Source organism: Eumetopias jubatus, unplaced genomic scaffold (genome assembly GCF_037043125.1).
Source record: "Eumetopias jubatus isolate StellerSeaLion01/CBP00866 unplaced genomic scaffold, mEumJub1_p1.0 scaffold_2, whole genome shotgun sequence".
Classification (NCBI taxonomy): domain Eukaryota; kingdom Metazoa; phylum Chordata; class Mammalia; order Carnivora; family Otariidae; genus Eumetopias; species Eumetopias jubatus.
Window position 1 is genome coordinate 108,303,014 of NW_028274808.1, and position 25,112 is coordinate 108,328,125.

Genomic DNA, 25,112 nt, shown 5'->3' on the forward strand with positions numbered 1-25,112 from the left:
AATGTGTTGCACCTTCAACAAATATGCCAAGCAGCCAGCTAAAAATTCTCTTAATTAGGAAACACACATACATACACACATACACTCAAACAAACAAATCTTTTTAAGAGAAAAGAAACCATTCCTTATCTGGGAAACACACATATCAAAAACTAAGGTCTGACATGGTCACTTAATTGATTTAAATAATTAAGGCTTCTAAAAGGTTCAGTGCCAAAACTCTCTGTATCAGTATTCGAATAAAATACATTTTTGCATTTTAGGTTTGTGCTTTTTACAGCCATCTTAATTCCATAGAATTTTGTTAGTAAGATCAGATAAGGGAGTGTTAGAATTGTTTACCAACATTTTACTTTTAGTAGTTGTTAGACTAAATTATAGTGATAAAAATTCAATGACTGAACAGATTTGTTACTATCCTGTGGGCTGTTGGCTCATTTCACCTTCTTTTCATGTTTAATATGGCCATTTCTTTTGTACTTTCCATTGAGGATTCCATTATGGTAATGTCCATTAACTGTGCTATGCTTATTTCTAGACCACAAACTTTTGATTTTTCTGTAGATAAATTTTGTCACCCAGGACAAGAAGAAGTAAAACAAGGCAGCACCAAGCAAAAGCACAAAGGCAATATCCAGTAAAAAATACTGACAGAAAGAGATTTGATGGACAGCGGCACGTAGGTGATGGGCTCCGTTGTGACGAAGAATGTAATCTATCCAATAGACAGTCCGATTGACAGGGTGACCAGGTTGATCCTTGTGGATTTCTGAAAGCTTCTGGGCCCTCTGACGGTAGCTATGGAGTGGAGAGGCAGAACACAGGATGATCATGTCAATACAAGGTTCAGTATTATGACTTTCTCAATATAAAAATGAGGAAAATAATAAAAGCAACTACTCTTTATTAAGTACCTAGTACGTGCCAAGCACTGTGTTAAGTGCTTTAAACATAGTATCTTATGTTAAAACAATAAAATAAATTTTAAACAAGTGAGGAAAATGGAACTCGGAGAGACTAAGTGACCTGATTATGATTACAAAGTTGAGATTCAGATTCAAGTGTTTCTGACTCTACACCCCAGTTTTACTGGTTTGGTTTGGTTTTTTGCTATATCATACCTCTTGCCCACACATACTCCTTCTCTCAATATGCCTTTAAATACTATTAGCCAATGAGTCTCAACCAGGAAGAGGAGTATATTTATTAGATTCTAAAAGAAAAAGATGAGGAAAAAGGCAGGATTTTGTCTCAACACCTTTTTTAAGCAATGAAATTTAACTTTGCTCTGATTTAAAATAACATTAAGTGAAGGTATGAGGTTATTTTACTTATTCAACAGAGGAAAAGGAGTTGAGATACACCACTATGAAGCCATCCATAGATGACATTATATGCAGTACATATACGTGCATGTGTGTGTGTGTGTGTCTGTGTGTGTGTGTGTGTGTGTGTGTGTGTGTGTGTGTATAATGAAAATACCCTCTTAAATGGTTAATCTGAAATCAGAGTACTTCCATATACTTGAAGATTGCACAACCGGGATTTAATTGCTGTGTGACCTATGACTATAGTGTGGCCTCTGATTAGGCCTTGTTTATATCTCAAAGAACACTGACAAAGGGATTATATGTGGATAATCCAGCCTTTCGCTTTTTTCTGTAGAACAAATCCAATCTCAGTGCAACCATCCCCCCCATATACTCCACTTTAAGGCTGTATTTTACAAACTTTTCCTAAAAAGCCTGTAAGATATGTATCATTTTTCAGAAAATCATGAAATCTTGAAATCATGAAAATCTTGAAAAACACTCGACTTTAAAAGAAGAGCTACAGAACAGAGTTGTGATCAAGACACTGGATCCTTTAAGAGGTCAGCGCATGAAGGCTGCCTCTGAGCTCACATAAGGCAGCATAATGAACCCCAGTGCCCTTGAGAATCCAGCCTTTTATGTGAAAGCTGCATCATTTTCTATGAAAGAATTTTTCTTCTTGTAGTTGTTTCTTAAGACTATGGCAATGCTTCTCAGTCCAGTGTTAAGCCATATCCCAGGTATAAACAGAAAAAGCGTACAGTCCTCCAAATTCTACTGTCATATGAAATGCAAGATCAATTAAATATCATGTAAAAATGGGAAAAACTGCTGCGTTGTTTTAAAACTACACAAGCCAGCTCTCTAGACCCTTTGAGACTCAGTGGTTAACTGGGTTAACTCAAGAAATCAAAGATTCTGATTAGTCATGCACCTGAGTAAATAAATCTCTGTGTTTCGGTGATACTTGTCCTAGGGAAACCCAGCACCAGTCACTACAAAGGGCACCAGCTTTGGAATCAAACAGTCCTGGTTCAAATTTCTCCTCTAATAGCTGTGCAACTATGGGCAAATTACTTAAGCTCTCTGAGTTTCAAGGGCCTAATTTTTATTTTTTTTATTTTTTTATTTTATTTTTTTAAAGATTTTATTTATTCATTTGAGACACAAAGATACAGAGAGAGAGAGAGAGAGAGAGAGAGAGAGCATGAGCAGGGAGAGAGGCAGAGGCAGAGGGAGAGGGAGAAGCAGGCTCCCCGTTGAGCCAGGAGCCCGATGCGGGACTCAATCCCAGGACCCTGGGATCATGACCTGAGCCGAAGGCAGACGCTTAACCATCTGAGCCACCCAGGCGCCCCATCAAGTGCCTAATCTTTATAATGTGAATAATGAAAACAGCGATATACAGATATTATGAGTATTAAAATGAGACAAAGCACACACATTTTAGGCACCCGATGAATTGTTCCCACTGGAATTTCTCCAATTTGGCAAATCCTGGTAGAATATTATTCAAGGTCATACATGGCTGGCCATATGATTGCTATCTTTATTTTTCAAATTATAGAAGACATGCAGAAGGCATTAGACACAGGAATCTAAAGGATATTTCTATACTTGGTTTATTGACAACTTCTTGGTAATAATCAGTTTATTGACAATATGCTATGGTATATATATATTTCATCTGCTTTCATATTAATTGAAAACTTACCTGGGATTATTGATAACTTTCACCAGTGCTTCATATAGCTCTCCTTCAGTAACTGTCTTCCATTCTAGCAATATCCCCATGCCTTTTGCCTGGACCCGAGTCATAGTATCATAGTGGTCTCCAAAGAGTGGGATTCCCACTACAGGTACACCGTGATACATAGTTTCAAAAATACTATTCAAACCACCATGGCTCAGGAAGGCTTTAATATTTGAATGCCCTAAAGAAGGATTAAAAAAGAAAACAACTTAACAGTACTGTGAATTACTCGAAAAAGAGATTTTCCAGAAATCTCTTAAAAGTCAACACTATAATAAATACACATTTTAGATACAGGATTTTTAAAGGCATGATTTCACTGATTCCTGCTCTACGTCAATTAAAATGCTTATTATATACATAATGAACTGATTTGTATATATTAGTTAAGAGCCATTTTCAAATCACTGAAATTCACAGCTTTAGGGAGTGTATTACAACTTTCCCTCAAATGCAAGTATCAACTGACTAGCCCCATCTATTTAAATGGCCAATAATAAATAGGAAGTCAACAAAAGCAAGAAATGCCAAAAATACCAGGGTGCAACCACATTCTACTAAAAGTAGACATCCGGGGCGCCTGGGTGGCTCAGTGGGTTAAGCATCTGCCTTTAGCTCAGGTCATGATTCCAGGGTCTTGGGATCAAGCCCCACATCGGGCTCCTTGCTCAGCAGTAAGCCTGCTTCTCCCTCTCCCTCTGCCTGCAGCTTCCCCTGCTTGTGCTCTCTCTCTCTCTCTGTCAAATAAATAAATAAAAATCTTTTTAAAAAATAAAAGTAGACATCCATTTCTGGATATGCAAGCATTTATCTCTCTATATATATTTTATTTTTTTAAAAAGATTTTATTTATTTAATTGACAGAGAGAGAGAGAGACAGCGAGAGAGGAATACAAGCAGGGGGAGTGGGAGAGGGAGAAGCAGGCTTCCTGCTGAGCAGGGAGCCCGATGTGGGGCTCAATCTCAGGACCCCGAGATCATGACCTGAGCCGAAGGCAGACGCTTAACCTACTGAGCCACCCAGGTGCCCTGGCATTTACCTATATTAATAAGTAGAATGCATTTTGTAAAAAAAAAAAAAAAAAAAATGTTGAGATGTGGGGCCGGACTCCTGAAATCCATGAAAAGTTTATGTGCTTATTCAAGGAGGAACACTGTACAGTACAAAGTATTTACAACATTCAAGTCATGTCAGCTTCTATGCTTCACAATTTTAGGGTCCAATTTCAGTTTGGGTATATAAACAAGTAGGGACTGACACTTATAAAAATCAGTTGTAAGCAATGGAACATCATGTAACATCTAGTTGTCATGGGGATAAAAGAAGATAATTTATCAAAATTAATGAGGTATTTCAAAACCCAGATCTCCTCCTGAGCAGCCTATATTTCAGAAAGGGACCGAAAGCCTTGTATAAGAAGTATAAAACAAAGAAACACTGCACTTGGGAAGTGTGTGCCATGGCCAGAAAGGAACTACAGCTCACAGAAACAAACCTTTTAAATATTCATACACCAGGTACAAAACGGACTTCCGGGTGTTGAACCTCGGTCTCAACTGGGCACCAGGATCCTCTTTACCCCCCGTCTAGCGGGGTTAGTCACTCAGTGTCACCTTTGCCTACAAGTGGCTTCTCAACTCAGCCCACCTAATGGATCTGCCCTCTCAGTGCAGTTCAAACTTTCTTTTTAGTAGCAAAACCTTTTCTTTGAACAAAACCTTACTACCAAGCCTGGCAGTGACAAATGAGACAGTGCTGGTGGGTGGAGGGCGGGGGGGAGTATGGAAGGAAAGGAGGGGAAAGAGAGTGGTCCAGTTCCTACTTCTCATCCTGGAGGAATCTTCTGATCATGGTTAACAGCCAACAGAGGACCCGCAAAGTCATACCTGGTGATAAGAAGGACACTAATCTCGGCAAAGGCAGAGAACTGAGATTCTGAGGAACCCGGAAGAGCTATGAATTTGAGGAGGACCAGGGGGTGCGGACCACTGAGTAGCTACACCTTGCTGCTGTACAGCCTCTCAGAAAAAAACCGTGAGAACAGTTCAGATGTTCTCCGATAGCGGAATCACACTGTGGCACTGAAAGAGTTGACAGGCAATTATCTTATTTAAATTTCCTGCTTCTTTCTACCTTCTACTGAATCTGAAGTCATACTAGTAAAGACATAAAAAAAAAAAGAAAATGAAATACAAGTATTAAGAAAAGTAAATTGCCCTGTTTCTTCTTCAATTTTGTAATTTATAGAATAATATATATAATGAACTAGATGAAAAGGAATTATATATATATAAAAAAAATTCCTCAGTTTCTTAGTTATAACATTCAATTTGCTGTTTTTTAGGATGGGTCATTTTATAGCTTCTAAAAAATACTTTTCAAAAGCCTATTTTTAAGAATATTATTTTAGAGCCACTTACATACCTCACTGTTTTTCAGTTACAAAATTCAATTTGCTGGTTTTTAGGACGGGTCACTGTAGCTTCTAAAAAATACTTTTCAAAAGCCTATTTTTAAGAGTATTGTTTAAAGACAACTTACATAATCTGTTAGATTTTAGTATTATTGAACAGATGATGGTCAACATTACCAAAACTCAATAACATTTTTATTATTTCCTTAATATCTTAAAGGATAATATGGCATCATGTTTTCCTAGATATTTAATGAAATTACAGTTTTACTAACTATGCTTATTTAACATAGAGTTAAATTACTTATTTCAAATATCTTAAAAGAAATGCATATAATTGTTATTTTAGTTTTTATCTGAGGATCAGAATCCCAATAAATAACTAAATCATGAGTTTATTTAATAAAATGTTTCACAAATGTGTGGTGATTTAAGGGGAAATCTAAACAGACGAACCAAATAAAGATAAGACAAATTGACTGTTTCCTTGGCCTTCTGCTTCTCTTTGGTTTCAAACAAATGAATAACTTTGAATTTTTCTGAGTTCTCAGATACATCTGTAATAAAACTCTAACACAAATCTACATTTTCACTGTTTTAATTTTACTATCTTTAGCTGCTTAGTCTAATAGGTATAACTTTATTCACTGCTAGTTTACACAGCTTATTAAGTATATTTTCCAGAAAATTAAAATTAGTGACTGGTCTAAAAATTTTATAGACCCAAATGATTATACTTGACAAATTATTTTCCAGTAAATAAAGATCCAACTTGTTGGTTTGAAATCTGAGATACTGGATGACATAATGACTCTCTCATAAACTACACACATTATTACAGAAGACATTCAAGTGCAAAAATCACATTTACACAATTAAGATCTAAAAGCCAAGTAAGTACCTACATGTCGCTGACTTACCAAGCAGGTCATTTTGTGGTAACCATTCTATGAGCTTCGTGTTGTTTCCTAGATTCTTTGGTTTGGTTCCAGAAAACCTAAAATGTACATCAGACAATGAATCTATCAAAAATCGAATTTTACTCCTGGTACGGACTCTGGTTAAATTATTAAATTTAAAATAAACGTTGAATGATCTTTTGTTGATATCTTAAGAAGGAAACCATGCTTTAGTAACAACAAAATTGTGATTTTCTTTTTCACATTTTCACTGATTGAGAGACATCTAAAAACAAAACAAAACAAAACAAAAAACACAAAAAAACACTTGGCTTGTCTTTTTCCGCCACCTTGGACCCAGTGGCTGCCTGCTGGGAATAGGACTCCTATAATGCCAAATAATGTCTGGAAGGCTGTGGTCCAAAGCCATTTTTGCTGGCGATGAGCAGGGTTTCCAGAACCAGAGGAAGCACACAGCTCTTAAAATCGAAGGTGTTTATGCTATGAATTCTATCTAGGCAAGAGATGTGCTTTTGTGTACAAAGCAAAGAACAACACAGCGACTCCTGGTGGCAAACCAAACAAAACCAGAGGAATCTGGGGAAAATAACTCGTGCTCATGGAAACGGTGTAATGGTTCGTGCCAAATTCCGAAGGAACCTTCCTGCTAAAGCCACTGGCCACAGAATCCGTGTGATGCTGTGCCCCTCAAGGATTTAAAATCAATGAAAAGTAAATAAATAAAGGTGTAGATCTGTTCTCTTGTAAAAAAAATAAATAAATAAACAAAAAAGACACTTGGCTTATATTGAGATCTATTTTCCTTCAGTTCTCACCCAATTACAGAGATGGGGGTGACTTTCTTTGCTAGAAAGTCACTCTCCAGAGAACCCAGAAGGAAAAATGCGAAGCAGGGAGAGTCACACTGGGCAGTGGATGGATAGCTCCAGTCTCTGACACCTGGACCCTGAGGGAAGGTGTGAGAAATCGAAAGAAAGCAGAAAGTACTCTTCTCTAGCTTGGCCCCAGAGACAGGAGTTCTGTGGGGCGAAGGATATCACTAAGCGGTTTCTTGCCTTGATCTTTGCAAGATAAACCATGAACATGCTTAAGGACTGAGGGAGTGGCAAGAGTCTGAACTGAGCAGACACAAACTGCCCTAAATAAAGCAGAAGGCTGCTTTCTGGGTTAAGCCTAATAGAGGAAATGCAATCGGACTGGCATCCAAAGGAAAATGTCTTAAACAGTGGGGATAAAGTATGTATCCATTTCATAGCTCAGCCAGGAAAAGTGGGAGCTAATCTTTACACAGCTGTTATAAAGGAAAAACCCATGTTACTCAGACCCTACTTGTAATGGCCTGAGCCTTCAGGGCCGATGTTGTTCACGGCAGTATTCCTGGAGCCCAACGGCAACAGCGTTCAGGTCTGATGTTTACATGCTGGGTTGGCAAGTCCAGAGACAGACACTTCTTGGCAGGGCCTTCCAAAGGAAGCTGGGCGTAATCTATGGATCTGTTTTAACCAGCATTAACTGGCAGGTTATTGTGTTTTTAAAAACCTGGTCTCTTGGATAAACGAAATAGAAAGCATTTATAAAGGGCAAAAGGTTCCATGAAATATTTTACCTGTTTAGTCATTCATGCATCATTCTTTACCTCATTCCAACACTGATTTGAAGGTATATAGAAGGTATCTAGAAATGCATGTAATTACAACAATTTTTTAAAATGACAATAACTAACAGAAGGAGAAATAGGTAAAACTGAGGGTAACATAAAAGGATAAGGAGATAAATCATTCTGCATCATATTTTCCTTCTGGCTATAGACTTGATATCTCTTTCTTTATCCATCACAGAGTCTTAGAAATTAGTCCCTAGATTTCAACACACTAAGAAACAAAATGAAAAGTCAGAGGCATCCTGCTAATCTTGCCAGGGAGCCAGTGTGCTGTGCTTGATGGGAACCTGCAGGATAAACAAGGAGATACTGAAAATCAACAGTGAAGAAAATCGACATTATTACCTTACCTCCAAATCACTTTTTGGGGCAATCTCCCCAGAGCTCCAGCCAGTTTGTTAGCAATGTCTTCTGACAGATACTTGACACCAGCTCCGAAAGATACCAGGACAAAGCCATGTTCATTAGCACCATTTACCCACCTTTGGAGATCCTACAAATCAAAATGTAGCAGTTAATTTTATGAAAGACCAATATAGTTCATAATCAGCTTCCACAAAGTCTTTAAAAAGACTTCAGGTAATTTTCTTAAACCATTAGGAAGTAAAGGACATAATAACTGCTTTTGTTTAAAATATTTCATCTGACAACACTAACTGAAATAAGGAGGGTGGATGGCTAATTTAGTAAGACCAACAAATAACAATAACAAAAAATCTGTAGCTAATGGCCTAAGATCTCAGTCAAAAAATTGAAACTGATGTTTAAAACACAATCAGTAATAAATTTGTATGAGGAGGGCGCTGGGTGGCTCGGTGCGTGAAGCGTCTGCCTTCGGCTCAGGTCAAGATCTCAGGGTCCTGGGATCGAGTCCGGGATCAGACTCCTTGCTCAGCGGGGAGTCTGCTTGTCCCTCTCTGTCTGCCTGCTGCCCCACTCCTGCTTGTGCTCTCTCTCTCTCTCCCATAAATAAATAAAATCTTTAAAAAGATTTTTGTATGAGGATACAAGTGAAAGATGTGGATTGGACATAAAACAAAAACATTAACTACCACCCTCACCCCCACCCAGGAAGATTTTTGTTTTTAGGAGTGGGCTGACTTTATCTTGGTCTAAGCTTGGTAATTTTCATCTGGTGAAGAGTCATCCCGTGTTGTATGATAAGACAGAGAAGGAGTTAGCTAATAGTGCCACAGATCCATAAGCCTAATGAGTTTTACTATTTCCCTAAATATTTCTCCAACTCACAGAGAACACAAGTCATACATGCTCTATAGTGAGGCATCCAGGGCTTCTAGAAATCTCTGAATGGTTGCTCTCCCTCATGGTGTGGGAAAATACTAAATTCCCAAACCTCTTCTTAGACAGCCAACAGATGCTCATGTAACTCGTGCAGATCCGAGGTTAAGTAGGGACAACTCTAACACTGCAGGAATCACTCATTTTGGAGGAAAGACACATGGACAAATTTTTGCCAGTATGGTTGATTTATACAGAAAATGAAAACAGTAAGTTTTAAGGGATACTATCCTTGCTTTATTTTATTCTGTAGGCACAAACTTGCTTTTATGGTACGTTAACCCCTTGAGTAAGTCTTTGTCAAAGACACTGAGCTTCAGTTTCCCGTATGAAAACTAACAGAGCCACAGCACTTTGAGGAACATGTAATTCCACTGTAAGGAACACAAACGTGCTGTTGACAACACCTTTGCCATGATACAGGCATGAAAACAGGGGACAGACCACTCTGTATTCATGATGTGCAGAGTGAGCTGTCACAGTTAGGTCTCACGGACCCTGCAGGTCTCTCATTCAGGATGAATGAGTTACTACGGTGTCACCCATGTTCTTTGCATTTCACACCCCTTTCTGACATACCCTGATTTATTGAAGGGGGAGTGGGGTGATCACTGCACAGTAAGAAGAATTGTCACAATGACATCACCACCCAGCTCAACACCAAGTATTTATATGGAACATTAGCCCCCGCCCCGCCACGTCTTCCTTTCCTTTGCTTTTCCCCCTTTTCTTTTATCACTTAATGAGATCTGTATTAACAACTCTATTGTACTCATTCTTAGCAGGGAAGAGGGGGCCACATTTTATTTGTGCCCAAAATGAATTAGTGGGTAGTGTCTCTAGATGACTGGGATGATGATGGAAGGAGGTACACCCTTCTAGCTACTGAGTGGGTAAAATAGGCTGTGATTATTGATACAGCTTTCAATTTACATCCTACTACATTTACCAAGAATATCACATGTACTGAAAATATAACAGTATTATCTGTGGATTCAAAGTAAGAAACAAGAACAAACTGATTTAAAATTTTTCATTTTAGATACAGTCCTAAGCCGAATGTACTTAAAACAAATATGAATGCTGCACAGTAGAATGACTCCAATACTACATTTTATCCCTATGGTTTGTCTTCAAGTAATTTATCACCTACTACCCAGTTCTCTAAAGATTAAAATTTCAGGGTCAACGCCATTTTTAAAAAAAGCTGACATTCACATATACTAAGCCTTACAATAATAATGTTATTTAAATTTTGTTTCCCAAGGACTTAAAAGGTCTTTGAGTTTCAAATGACTCTATGCAATAAATACTTCAGTTGTTTGTTCTTTGTTCTGCATGGCATAAAATGAAATCCATTAAGCTATTTTCCTAGATTTTTGCCATTTACAAGAATATATTCAACCATCTAGCCTTCATTGATAAGAAAGGGAGTAGAGAAAATGTTAGTCATTATAGTTCCCTTCAGGAAAAGCGCTCAGCATTTTTAGAAGATAATACTCCAATTGGCTTAGAATGAGGCCTCAAGGTGATTTCCAAACTGCTCTTCCCTGGGCTGGAGGGAGCGGGGACGTGAAAGGTCAGAGAAGGAACAGTGAGCCTGACGCTGGGCTCCTGGACGTAACCCATGAGAGCTCCCTCATAAGCTCTCATCTTCACCTTAAATTCACAAAACGTTTGGTGTGGCTTATGTTTTATGGGAACACAGAAGGGGCTGGGTTTTGGGTTTGGCTGACAAGCGTGCCAGGCAGCAGGACAAGCTGCAGCAGGCAAAGGCTGAAGGGATCCTGAACGTGCTGAATCACGGTGAAGACTTGGGAACCAGAACTTCATGAAAAGTATGCCTGGCTCTCCAAAGGGCTGAGAGGCCCCAGGGGGCATCTTGCCTCTATATACATATGCAGTATTTTCTGGAATTTAAGACCCCGCAATTATAAAGTGCAAATTGATTTAATAACAACTCTTCAAAAAAATAATAATAACCTTCATAATAAATGTGTTCAATATAAAAAAAAACAATTCTGGATATTTAACACTGTCAAAGATAAAGGTACTTTAGGGGGTGCCTCGGTGGCTCAGTCGGTTAAGCGGCTGCCTTCGGCTCAGGTCATGATCCTGGGGTCCTGGGATCGAGCCCCACATCCGGCTCCCTGCTCAGCAGGGAGCCTGCTTCTCCCTCTCCAACTGCCTGCCACTCTGCCTACTTGTGATCTTTCTCTCTCTGTCAAATAAATAAATAAAATACTTTAAATAAAGGTACTTTAGAATGTCGCTGGCCCCCTGACAAATACCAGGTAAAAATATAGAGTAAAAAAAAAACCTCATTTACAATATCAACAAAAACTATATATATCTAAGAGTAGAGTAAGCCTAACAAAATACACAAGATGTACATAAAGAAAAATTTACTGAAGGACAAAAAAGAAAAACTGAGGAAGTGGAGATGTAACATGTGCCAGGAAAGAAACATCAATGTTCTGTAGATGCTATTTTTTTATTAAAATTTTTATTTTTATAGTAAATTTTTTAGTAAAATTTTTATTTAAAAAATTTTTTATAAAATATAATATTTATAAAATAAAAATTTTTAATAAAAGTTCAATGCATTCCCCACCTACATTCTGAGAGGACTGCTACAGAACTAGAGCAGAGTCTAAAATTCATCTGGAAAAGAAAGTGTACAAGAAAGGCCAAGAAGATTTTTGAAAAAGAACAGGGAAAGAGAGTTCTCCTTCTAGATAATCAGAATGCACTCTAGAATCTAGAGCCATCTCTATGAAATGTTCAGTTTTAGGAGAAGAGACAGCAATGAAGGGGGCAGCAGAGCCAGACCCCTGCCTACACAGGAACCAAGCATTTCCATCAGGGGGGAGAAGAGTCACCAACCACGGATTTAGAAAAAATGAGGTTAGATCCTTCTACTAATATAAATTACAGAAGGAGTAAAAAGTCAAAATGAATTAAAATATATGAAATACTTGAAAAAACAGTACTTTTATTGTTTCTGGGTGTGGAAGGCCTTCCTGGGCCAGTCACAAATCCCAGAAGTCATAAAGAAAACACTGAGGGGGCACCTGGGTGGCTCAGTAAGTTAAGCATCTGCCTTCAGCTCAGGTCATGATCCCAGGGTCCTAGGATCAAGTTCCACACAGGGCTTCCTGCTCAGCGGGGAGTCTGCTTCTCCCTCTGCCGCCCCTTCCCCTGCTTGTGTGCTCTCTTTCTCTCTGACAAATAAATAAATAAAATCTTTTTAAAAAAATAAAAAAGCAAAATAACAATAATAATAGTAATAAATAGGTGCAGAAATATTTTCAATATACATAATAAAAGATTGATAGACAAAACAACGAGAAAAAAATTTCCACAAAATACTTCAGGAAACACCCATTTCACAGAAGGAAAGCAAGTGGCATTCACATGGAAAGACACTTAGTTTCACATGCTAGCCAGAGAAACACAAATTCAAACTGTTTTCATCTCTTATTCTCTGTAGTCTCTACATTCCTCTGTTAGATGGTGTCAACATATAATTTAATCCATTTTAACTTAAAAAAAAAAAACAACTGAATACAGCATTTACCCTTAAGTATTACTGTTTTATAATTTTCTGTCAACTTTTTTGTTTTGCCATAAAGATAAAATGTCTTTTCCTAAATGGCTTCTTGGTCTACTGACTTTGTTAGCACTTTTCCCACATTAAGATTATCTTTTAAATTCCTATACACCAACAACAAGACAGAAGAGAGACAAATTAAGGAGTCGATCCCATTTACAACTGCACCCAAAACCATAAGATACCTAGGAATAAATCTAACCAAAGAGGCAAAGGAACTGTACTCAGAAAACTATACTCATGAAAGAAATTGAGGAAGACACAAAGAAATGGAAAAACTTTCCACGCTCATGGATTGGAAGAACAAACATTGTGAAGATGTCAATGCTACCTAGAGCAATCTACACATTCAATGCAATCCCCATCAAAATACCATCCACTTTTTTCAAAGAAATGGAACAAATAATCCTAAAATTTGTACGGAACCAGAAAAGACCCCGAATAGCCAGAGGAATGTTGAAAAAGAAAAGCAAAGCCGGCATCATCACAACTCCAGGCTTCCAGCTCTATTACAAAGCTGTCATCATCAAGACAGTATGGTACTGGCACAAAAACAGACACACAGATCAATGGAACAGAATCGAGAGCCTAGTAATGGACCCTCAACTCTATGGTCAACTAAGCTTTAACAAAGCAGGAAAGACTGTCCAAAGGAAAAAAGACAGTCTCTTCAACAAATGGTATTGGGAAAATTGGACAGCCACATGCAGAAGAATGAAACTGGACCATTTCCTTATGCCACACACAAAAATAGACTCAAAATGGTTGAAAGACCTAAATGTGAGACAGGAGTCCATCCAAATCCTAAAGGAGAACACAGGCAGCAACCTCTTCGACCTCAGCCGCAGCAACTTCTTCCTAGAAACATCGCCAAAGGCAAGGGAAGCAAGGGCAAAAAGGAACTATTGGGATTTCATCAAGATAAAAAGCTTTTGCACAGCAAAAGAAACAGTCCACAAAACCAAAAAGACAACCGACAGAATGGGAGAAGATATTTGCAAATGACATATCAGATAAAGGGCTAGTATCCAAAATCTATAAAGAACTTCTCAAACTCAACACCCAAAGAACAAATGATCCAATCAAGAAATGGGCAGAAGACATGAACAGACATTTTTCCAAAGAAGACATCCAAATAGCCAACAGACACACGAAAAAGTGCTCAACATCGCTCCGCATCAGGGAAATCCACATCAAAACCTCAATGAGATACCACCTCACACCAGTCAGAATGGCTAAAATTAACAAGTCAGGAAACGACAGATGTTGGCGGGGATGCGGAGAAAGGGGAACCCTCCTACACTGTTGGTGGGAATGCAAGCTGGTGAAACCACTCTGGGAAACAGTATGGAGGTTCCTCAAACAGTTGAAAATAGAGCTACCATACGATCCAGCAATTGCACTACTGGGTATTTACCCCAAAGATACAAATGTAGGGATCCGAAGGGGCACGTGCACCCCAATGTTTATAGTAGCAATGTCCACAATAGCCAAACTGTGGAAAGAGCCAAGATGTCCATTGACAGATGAATGGATAAAGAAGAGGTGGTATATATACACAGTGGAATATTATGCAGCCATCAAAAAGAATGAGATCTTGCCATTTGCAATGGCGTGGATGGAACTGGAGGGTGTTATGTTGAGTGAAATAAGTCAATCAGAGAAAGACATGTATCATATGACCTCACTGACATGAGGAAGTCTTAATCTCAGGAAACAAACTGAGGGTTGATGGAGTGGTAGGGGGTGGGAGGGACGGGGTGGCTGGGTGATAGACATTGGGGAGGGTATGTGCTATGGTGAGCGCTGTGAATTGTGCAAGACTGTTGAATCACAGATCTGTACCTCAGAAACAAATAATGCAATATATGTTAAGAAGAAAAAAAGAAGAAGATAGCAAGAGGGGAAGAATGAAGGGGAGTAATTCGGAGGGGGAGACGAACCATGAGAGACTATGGACTCTGAAAAACAAACTGAGGGTTCTAGAGGGGAGGGGAGTGGGGAGATGGGTTAACCTGGTGATGGGTATTAAAGAGGGCACGTTCTGCTTGGAGCACTGGGTGTTATGCACAAACAATGAATCATGGAACACTACATCAAAAACTAATGAGGGGGCGCCTGGGTGGCTCAGTTGGTTAAGCGACTGCCTTCGGCTCAGGTCATGATCCCGGAGTCCTGGGATCGAGACCCACATCGGGCTCCCAGCTCAGTGGGGAGCCTGCTTCTCCCTCTGACCCTCTCCCCTCTCATGCTGTTTCTCTCTCTCTCTCTCTCTCAAATAAATAAATAAAATCTTTAAAAAAAAAAAAAAACTAATGAGGTAATGTATGCTGATTAACATAACAATAAAAAATTTAAAGTAAAAAAAAGATTATCTTTTAAATACCCATAGTTTTCTTTAGTAATTTTATAGTTTCATTTCTTGAATTTGGGGGGGGGGTTGTTGCAACACTGGTTTTATTTTTTTTTACTAACATATAATGCATTATTTGTTTCAGAGGTACAGGTCTGTGATTCATCAGTCTTGCATAATTCACAGCGCTCACCATAGCACATACCCTCCCCAATGTCCATCACCCAGCCACCCCATCCTTCCCATCCCCCACCACTCCAGCAACCTTCAGTTTATTTCCTGAGATTAAGAATTCCTCGTATCAGGGCGCCTGGGTGGCTCAGTCGGTTAAGCGTCTGCCTTCGGCTCAGGTCATGGTCCCGGGGTTCTGGGATCGAGTCCCGCATCGGGCTCCCTGCTCTGTGGGGAGCCTGCTTCTTCCTCTCCTCCCCACTTGTGCTCTCTCACTATCTCTGTCTCTCTCTCTCAAATAAATAAAATCGAAAAAAAAAATTAAAAAAAAAAAAAAAAGAATTCCTCGTATCAGGGGCGCCTGGGTGGCTCAGTTGGTTAAGCAACTGCCTTCGGCTCAGGTCATGATTCTGGAGTGCCTGGATCGAGTCCCGCATCGGGCTCCCTGCTCGGCAGGGAGTCTGCTTCTCCCTCTGACCCTCCCCCCATCTCATGTGCTTTCTCTCTCATTCTCTCTCTCTCTCTCTCAAATAAATAAATAAAATCTTTAAAACAAAAAAAAGAATTCCTCGTATCAGTGAGATCGTATGATACTTGTCTTTCTCTGACTGACTTACCTCGTTTAGCATAATACCCTCTAGTTCCATCCACATCATTGCAAATGGCAAGATTTCAATTTTTTGATGGCTGCATAATATTCCATTGTGTATATATATACACACACACACACACACATATACACATCTTCTTTATCCATTCATCTGTTGATGGACATCTATGCTCTCTCCATAGTTTGGCTATTGTGGACATTGCTACTATAAACATTGGGGTGCATGTGCCCCTCATTTCTTGAATTTTTAATCCTTCATCATCCAGAATCTCTTTTTGGAGGAAAAAGTGAGGCTGGATCCATCTTTACTTTTAACTCAATGGATAGCCAGTCTTTTCAACACTATTGAATATTTCCTCTTGTTCTTACTAATGTAAATTCCGCCCTCTCAGTGGATTTCTGAATTGTATTCTGTTCCATGGATCTATATATCTGGTTATTCCTGTGCCTGGGCCAAAGACTTTTATTTCCTGTAATCTTGTAACACATTAATATTTGCAGTGTTAGATTTCTCTCATTAATTTTTATTCTGGGGATTTTACTACTTATTCCTGTATTTAGCATCTTCTTTAAGGACTCTTCTTTTTTTTGTTGTTAGAAAATAGTGTATTATGTCAAGTTTTAAAAATCACAAGAGCTTTGGTTACAAGTTTTGTTAAATACATCCACGGACACATTACTGCAGCCCCAAAGTAGTAAATACTGCAGTGTTATATGAGTGAATTTAATTACTTTAACATTTCCTTTATTGTTGCCAAGTTTGTGAAATTTATGAACACCAAGGAAACTTAATATGAACTTGTCATCAATCATTCTACTACTATCTGCTCTGCAATATGTTGAGTGAGCTCAAAAATACAGTTTTATGGTTACAGGTAACTGCATTTGCAGAAGTAGACAACGGACAAACCCGACTCTTCTTTTTGAACACATCAACTGCCATTTCCTGGCAGTACCACTCCTCATGTAGGTTATGGGGATTTGTGCATACATGGACTGGTAACACTTCATTTCACATACCCTATCAGTTAAAAGAGTGCATTCAGTCCTTTCTACTCAACTGGTTGACACACGTGCCACAAGATGCTCCACTAGATGGCGCAGCAAGCACGGAGTGCGGGTGTCTGGTGCCTGCAGAGTGCTCCCCATGCTTCTGACCATCAGGACAGGTCCAAATCCCCAGCCTATCTCTATGGTATTTCCTGCTCCTGTCTACGGGAAGAACTCGGTCATTTTCCAAATGCAAAGGAAAGCAAAATTATCACAATAACAAATCAAATATTAAGCAGGGAGCCCCATGCGGGACTCGATCCCAGGATCCCCGGATCACAACCTGAGCAGAAGGCAGACGCTTAATGGACTGAGCCACCCAGGCATCCGTCTACTCCTTTTAATATTTTTTCACATCCTTCATTTCTTGATATCCATCATGTCAAAATATGATGTAAAATTATTAAAAATTTTACACTTTGGGAGCGACGTGCCCCCCTCTGCCCTCTGTCCAGTCTCACAGAGCCAGGCTGCTTCCCCCTGGAAGCACCTGCAGTAGGCAGGTGCTTCCCTCACTATATTACTATGAATATTTCCATTCCCATACAATTAAAATAATCAATTTAGATACTTACGTAGGATTTGCTATAAGGTAATTATGTGTGTGTGTATACACACACACACACACACACACACACAGCTTTTGAAAAGAGAACCTCACAATAAAAATTACCACTTTATCTTCTTGGAAGGTTAAGTTGTCTTTCCTTAATGGGAGAAGGTAGAATAAGGAATGTGGATAACATATTTTCATAATCAAATACTGTATGTTAATGTATTTGCTCTCTTTATTTGTTATAATCATGACCTGGATACACAATGATCTGTTTTCTAGTACTGCCAGATTTCTTTTCACCAAATGCCTTCACTTGGTCATAGGGAGAATAAGGCACTCTCCCCTGTTCCTTCCATGGACAGCTGTTCAGGACAAGCCAGGGGGAAGCAGCCTGGCTCTGTGAGACTGGACAGAGGCTGGAACAGGAGCCAAGAGATGTGCCAGAGTTAGACTGGGGGAGTGGGGGGTACGTTGCTCCCAAAGTGTAAAATTTTTAAAAATTTTACATCATATTTTGACATGATGGATATCAAGAAATGAAGGATGTGAAAAAATATTAAAAGAAGGAGTAGACGGATGCCTGGGTGGCTCAGTCCATTAAGCGTCTGCCTTCGGCTCAGGCTGTGATCCCGGGATCCTGAGATCGAGTCCCGCAGGGGGCTCCCTGCTCCGCGGGGAGCCTGCTTCTCCCTCTCCCTCTGCCCCCCACTTGTGCTTGCTCTCTCTATCTCTAGTTCTCTCTCTCTCAAATAAACAAAATCTTAAAAAAAGGGGGGGGAGGAGAAAGCAAGATCTTGAGAAGCTTAGAGCAATCATTGGGTGACTCCTTTTTTATGTACTTAGCCACCTATCCAAAAACAAACAGAAACTTCCTATTAGCTGTGGCCAATGTGAAAACACCCCAACTCCAGAAATGTAAAAGCATATTTTAAAAAAAGATAATCCACTTCAGAACCAATGAAAGAAGAACTAATTAAAAGTTGGCGAGTGCAGGCCCCGGCTCTGTCCTGTCTAGGCTTCATTCCGAAGGCACAGGAATCTGGAGAGACTCCTAGGGAGATCTCTCACTGCTCTCTGAGACCTGGGGGCAGAGCGGGTGGCCGTTAGTTACCATCACATCTGTCCTGATGGCAGCCTGTGACCCAAACCCACCCTCTTCTCTCCCCACAAAATAGGAGCCTTGAGCGGGGGCCAGCACAGTTGAGAATGCGGCAACACTGCATCCTTTGTCAGCCTCGTCCATTCTGGGACGAAGAATGCCTGGACTGTGAGAGAATCCTACAGAGAGAGGACGATGGGAGAAGTGGGAACCTTTTTTCTTGTTTCCAACACCAACATCAATAGGCCTCTTTTCCCATTTTAAAGGGCCTGACATAAAGAATGTTCCGCTTTGGTCAGGTGGGCTGCAGAGAATTGGAATATTCATCTGCAAAACTCAGTAGGTAAAATAATAATGAACATTTTGATGTAAAATGTTTAAAAAACATCGTGGGACATCAAACCTGATCTTTGGCTACTGCTAAGATAGTTAACCAAGACTTAACTAAACAACAACAAAAAATGCCATTGAAGATATAAATGTGAAAGTTACCATTCAAAATGAAATGCACCGTTATTTGATTTGCACCGATCTGACTGGCAAAGGATTTCATTCAAACCTCAGTTCAATTTGCTGTGTGATCTTACTCAAGTCTCCTATTCTCTCTCCAGTCCAGATTTCTCATCTCTAAAAGCGCTGATAACATTCACAAGGTCATTGTGAAGATTAAATGAGATCAAATATGTAGAAGTGCTATGTTAAGTAAAAATTACACTGTTATTTTTCCCTATACAGGATGTGCGATAAGCAATACACGGAATAGGGACTGAAATGATAGCCACGTTGAGAAGAGGGGGAAAAAAGTCATTCTGCACCAAGATACTTTCTCTCAGTTATACTCTGTTCACCATGTTTGAAATTCTTCCGAATAAAGCTCCTTCAAACAAATGAGAAGTAGTACAAAAAAATGTTTTACATGCAGTATCAAATCTGGTTGTCAGTTTTTCAGAACATTCAAGGGATTTCCAAGATTATCCAAAAGGCTTAAGCCACAACTAACCTAAAGAAGCAATACAGTGATGAATGTCAAGGTGATGGTTCTACTTTTTAAACATCTCAGAAGATGATTTTTTTATTAACACACTGATCATTTGGGAGAATGAAATTAAGTACCTAGAAGCGTGTGTTCATTTCCACTGGGATTCTGTAGTATTTTCTTTCTTTCTCATAAGGCTTTTAATTTTTGCTATTACAGTTACAGTGAAGAGTAGGCAAAATTTGAAACCTTGATTTGACTCTGAAGAGAGTAAAGTTTTCAAGGTTCTGAAGAATTTCCAGAAATTGCACACAGTCGTGATGTCCCAAGGTCACGATCATGGCAAAGTACTGAGCCATGATGGAAAGTAGCCGCTAGGTATAAAACAATGAAAATCTTACCAGAAAAAGAAAAAAAAAAACAGTCCAAAAAATAACATCTAAATGCTTCTTTGTTACAAAAGCAAGTTAAAAATCCAGAGATTTGGGGAGAGTGAGAGAGATCTGAGTATGCTTATTTGCAATAGAGTGAAAATGAAGGGAAGGGATGAAGATGCAGAAAGAGGAGGCAAATGTTTTCTTTGCACATCTGAGTGTAGTGTACAGATGTGAGATCCAGAACAGTCTTTCCTTCACAGTCTGCTGTCAGCTAAATGTTCTAAGTTCTGCTAGGAAAAAAAAAAAAAAAGGTCATGACTATCAAATAGTGTCCCAATCAATTAGGTGGGTTTCAAAGTCCATTTTTTAATTCAGCAAATACTATTGAGCACCTGCTATGTACCATACCTGACATTCTTTTAGGCACTTGAGACATATCAAAGAACAAATGAACAAAAATTCCTATCTTCAGAGAGTTTACATTCCTAACAACATGGCCATAACCGAACTTTCTACTGTTACCTCCCATCAGGTTTGGACACCTTATCTGCTCTTCGTTCCTCCAGATACACCCTGCCCTGTGGTACCTGAGATTTCCTCCTTACATCACAGTGATTTACCAAAGCCCTGACAAAGGGTATTTATTCTCTGTTGATCTCCTCTGTGGGAGGTGCTCTCTCCCAGGACACTTATCACCTCACTTGAATGTGAACCTACACACAAGACTTTCTCTCTTCTTGGTGCTCACTACTTATTTTAAGAAATCAAGAAAGCTAATAGTAATCTACAACCTTAAACAGAGAAACAAATGCATTCCTTTATTTTTTTCTTTCCATTACTTAGATAAACAAGATTGTCTTTTCTCTAGAATTTGAGCCAACAAAGAGAATGCACTTTAAAGAAAGGTCTCATTTTTTAAATTCAACTTTAGCTACTAAATTATGTGGCTTGCCTAGAGAAAATAAAGGTAGGTGTGCCAGCCAATCTAGCTGTCTGTCTTGTTTCCTCCCAGGAAAAACCCAAAACTTTGTGATAATCACACTATTATGTCACAGAGACAGAATGAACAGGGCAAAATCCATGTCTAGGATGGAGGCAGATAAGTGAAACGCCTGTAATAAAGTGAAATTCATACACGGAGAGATTACCATGGGGTGTTTAGAAGAGATGGGGGGATAGGGGAGGACCAGATGGGGATCTAAACCAGGAATGGGCTGGTGAAGAGTAAGGAATGAATGCGTTTGAGTGTGTGTTAGAACCAAAGACCTAAGTGAAGGCTTGGGAGAAGGTGGGGTTAGCAGGACCTTCAGGTTTCTGGTCTTGGAATCACTGTAGAACTAACCAAAGGAAGAAACATATAAGGAGAGCAGGTCTGAGGGGGTAAGAAGAAAAGCTGACATCCGGACATGAAGAATCTGAAATTTCTGTGTTCACTTCTGTTCCAAGTGGAACTCTCTAGAAAGCAGTGGGAAACAGGAAACGTGGGAGGGAAAAATGAGCTACAGATATAGCTTTGTACCTCAAGGGGAAACTTACGAGTGTTACGGACAATGGGACTGGTGGTCTCCTCATTGCATCTTTCTCCCAAAGACAGTATGATGAAGAAATTACTGCAATTCTTTTTTTAAATATTTTATTTATTTATTTGAGACAGAGAGAGAGAGAGGAGGAGAGGCAGAGGGAAAAGCAGGCTTCCCGCGGAGCAGGGAGCCCGATGCGGGGCTCGATCCCAGGACCCTGGGGTCATGACCTGAGCCGAGGGCAGATGCTTAACCGACTGAGCCACCCAGGCGCCCCAAAATTACTGCAATTCTTAAGGAGGAGTGAGAAAAAGAGACTCTGGGTCTAGAATACCCAGCAGGATAAATGAGTAACACTTCCGTTCAAGCACTATTTAAAACACGGTCCACTAGTTCAGTAAGTTGGAACGTAAGAGTCGATGGTATGTGTCTGCAGTCCTGGTCCAGGCAACCCCATAAAAGATCAATTTCGTCCTCTTCTCAATCTAGTTCCTTTGGGTAGGATTCCAAACCAGATCACAGTCTCAAAATGACCATGACTCTCATTCCAGAATGAGTCCAACTTTGTCTGGTCATGGCAGTCCCATGCTAGGACTCTCCAGACCACCTTCACGCTGAACAGAAGTGGTATTCAGCACTGTTCAGGCAGAAAAGAAAAGAACTTCCTCACTAGAAAAATCGGCATCTTGCTCAAAGGGAGAGGATAAAAAACAAAACAAATAAAGGAAGTTTAAGGAAGGGAGATTCTATCAATTCTGATATTTCTTAGAGCTCAATAATTCCTGCATAAAATATCTCTATAACTCCCTGTTCAATCACATAATAGGGTTTAGAACTATAAAGTATGCCATCGCTACGTGTCTGAACTAAGATGCCTTGGATTAAAATTACAGGCAAGAGAAAAGTTAAATAGCATATAGCAAAGAGAACTGGAAAAAATTACCTAGAAGCTGAGTATTCATTATTTACTTCTGTAAGAGAAGAATGCAGTCATTTTACTCCTTTTACAATCTCATTTTATTATAAAACCTAACTATTCGCTCTCCCAAATATTAACAAACCTGTAATCACCACAGTGAAAAATACAAATAAAGCCACTATTTTTTACTTCTAAATTCAAACTCCCCCCCATCAATTTCAGCATCTGTTTAACACATTTAACTGCAGGTTGTTTTTTAAAATGGATACAGGGAATTGGCAAATAGTCTATTTGGTAAAAGCACTCTAGGGAGCTATGAATTATTAACCACAGGTGAACATTTTAGCAAAACACATGGGAGTTGCATCCTGTGGAAGGCTGCATCTTCCCAGCAGTACAGCAATGGCTGCGGCCCACGTGCATTCTGAGGACCTCGCTACTCCCTAGTCAAGAGAGGCTCTCTAGTGCCTGCCCCTCGAAGCTGGGCCGGCTTGTGACTGCTCCGATCAATATAGTAGAAGGAATGTGACAGGAAAAGCTAGGTCAGCAGGAAGGATACAAATGCCACCGGCTTCCCTCTCTCTCTCTCGGTACGTGCACCTTTGATGCCCAGTCACCATGCCATGAGCTTTGAGCAAATCCAGGCTACTGGAGAAGCCACAAATAAGAGTTCTAGCTAACAGCCCCCACTAAGGTCTCAGCTGACAGCCAGTATCAACAGCCCAACATCTGACTTAGTGAGCCTGAGGACGATTCCAGCTTCTACTTTTCAAGTCTTCCAGCCGAGACCGCAGACATGGTAAAGCACAGGCAAGTCATCCCTGCTGGACACTACCTCAATCCCTCACCTACAAATTCTATGGGAATTAAGAAGTGGCATTTAGGGGCACCTCGGTGGCTCAGTTGGTTAAGCATCTGCCCTCGGCTCAGGTCATGGTCCCAGGGTCCTGGGATCAAGCCCCACATCGGGCTCCCTGCTCAGCAGGAAGCCTGCTTCTCCCTCTCCCACTCCCCCTGCTTGTGTTCCCTCTCTCACTGTGACTCTCTCTCTGTCAAATAAATAAGTAAAATTTAAAAAAAAAAAAGTCTCTACACCCAACATGGGGCTCAAACCCACAACCCCGAGATCAAGAGTCACTTGCTCCGCTGACTGAGCCAGCCAGGTGCCCCTGTAATAGGATTTTAAGATTCTAAATAGTTATGGGTGGCCTGGGTGGCTCAGTCGTTAAGCGTCTGCCTTCGGCTCAGGTCACGATCCCAGGGTCCTGGGATCGAGCCCCGCAGCTCCCTGCTCCGGGGGAAGCCTGCTTCTCCCTCTCCCACTCCCCCTGCTTGTGTTCCCTCTCTCGCTGTGTCTCTCTTTGTCAAATAAATAAAAAAAAAAAAATCTTTTTTTTTAAAATGGTTGTTTAAATGTCACTGAGTTTGTTTTTACAGCTCTAGTAACTGAAACATCCCAAAGGATCTTTACTTGGTTACTTTCTCAAGTCACAGACGGATTTTAAAAACAAGGCCAAGAGATCCATAGGAAGTCCTAGAATTTTTTTCTCAGAAAAGGCTGAGAGAATAGGAAGTAACTATGGGCACTGAAAGCCCAGTTTGTGATTTTAAACCCATCTAAATTGCTTCTTCTAAGAAAATAAGGTAACAAATAAACTTGAGGCCCAAAGAACCTAATTCTGAGCCGTGGACCTATGGTCCACATCAAGACTTCAATGGAGAAAAATGTACTATCCACCTGGTATTTTTCCAAAAGAATTCTTCTAGCCGTGTTCCCTTTTGAAATATACTGACAGTACCAAGGACCGAGTGCACTGCCCTTAGTTAATCTGCAGGTATATTCATTTATTCAATAATTCAATAACAGTTAAACTTTCATTGGTCAATTTCTATGTGCCAGGCACTAGGTGCCAAGAATACAAAAGAGCAAGATGCGGCTTCCCACCCAGAAGTCCACAGTCCAGGTCAGGTTTCACCATTGGCAGCACATGAATGCCACCTTTGTCCTAATAAATAATTTCAAACAACACATTCACATTAAATTTCTGTCAATGATAGTTCCGTTTTCTCTTAATTTCGGAGTTGAATTCCCAATGGAAATGTGTGGCAACCAGCAATTAAAAGTTGTATGCAAATGGTTCCAAAACCAATTAGAAACACATTAATAGTTCCAATTAAATAAAATGCCAAAAGTTCTTCGGCAACTAACGAATCCCTTTATAAATCAAAGAAAATCTCTTTTTCTGATACAATAATACTGGTGTTTGGTGTTTCTAGATTATAAACCTATAAAGAGAAGAACAGTAAATGCAGAAATTGGTTAAAACCAGCCAGGTTCATATCATTTCCAGGGTAAATCACTCAATTAGATCTTTCCAGGTCAATAATAGCATCAGAGTGCAGCTGAGTCAGTTTCTCCCAAATGTCTAAAAAAATGTGTATGAAGCTAGACAAAGACCAAATATGCAGTAAGATCACACCCTATGACCTCATAGACATCTCCATTAAC

At 39.7% G+C, this 25,112-nt stretch overlaps 1 protein-coding gene across 1 annotated transcript in view; it reads right to left on the bottom strand.

Moving 5' to 3' along the window:
- Nucleotides 1-434: 434 nt before the first annotated feature.
- Nucleotides 435-25,112, bottom strand: part of UGT8 (UDP glycosyltransferase 8) — a 54,839-nt gene continuing 30,161 nt past the window's right edge. Inside the window, exons 2-5 of the mRNA XM_088020000.1 lie at nucleotides 8,411-8,553; nucleotides 6,401-6,477; nucleotides 3,028-3,247; nucleotides 435-798 (exon numbers count right to left, since the gene is read on the bottom strand). Coding sequence (XP_087876126.1) covers nucleotides 435-798; nucleotides 3,028-3,247; nucleotides 6,401-6,477; nucleotides 8,411-8,553 — 804 coding nt within the window. The remainder of the gene's footprint in view (nucleotides 799-3,027; nucleotides 3,248-6,400; nucleotides 6,478-8,410; nucleotides 8,554-25,112) is intronic.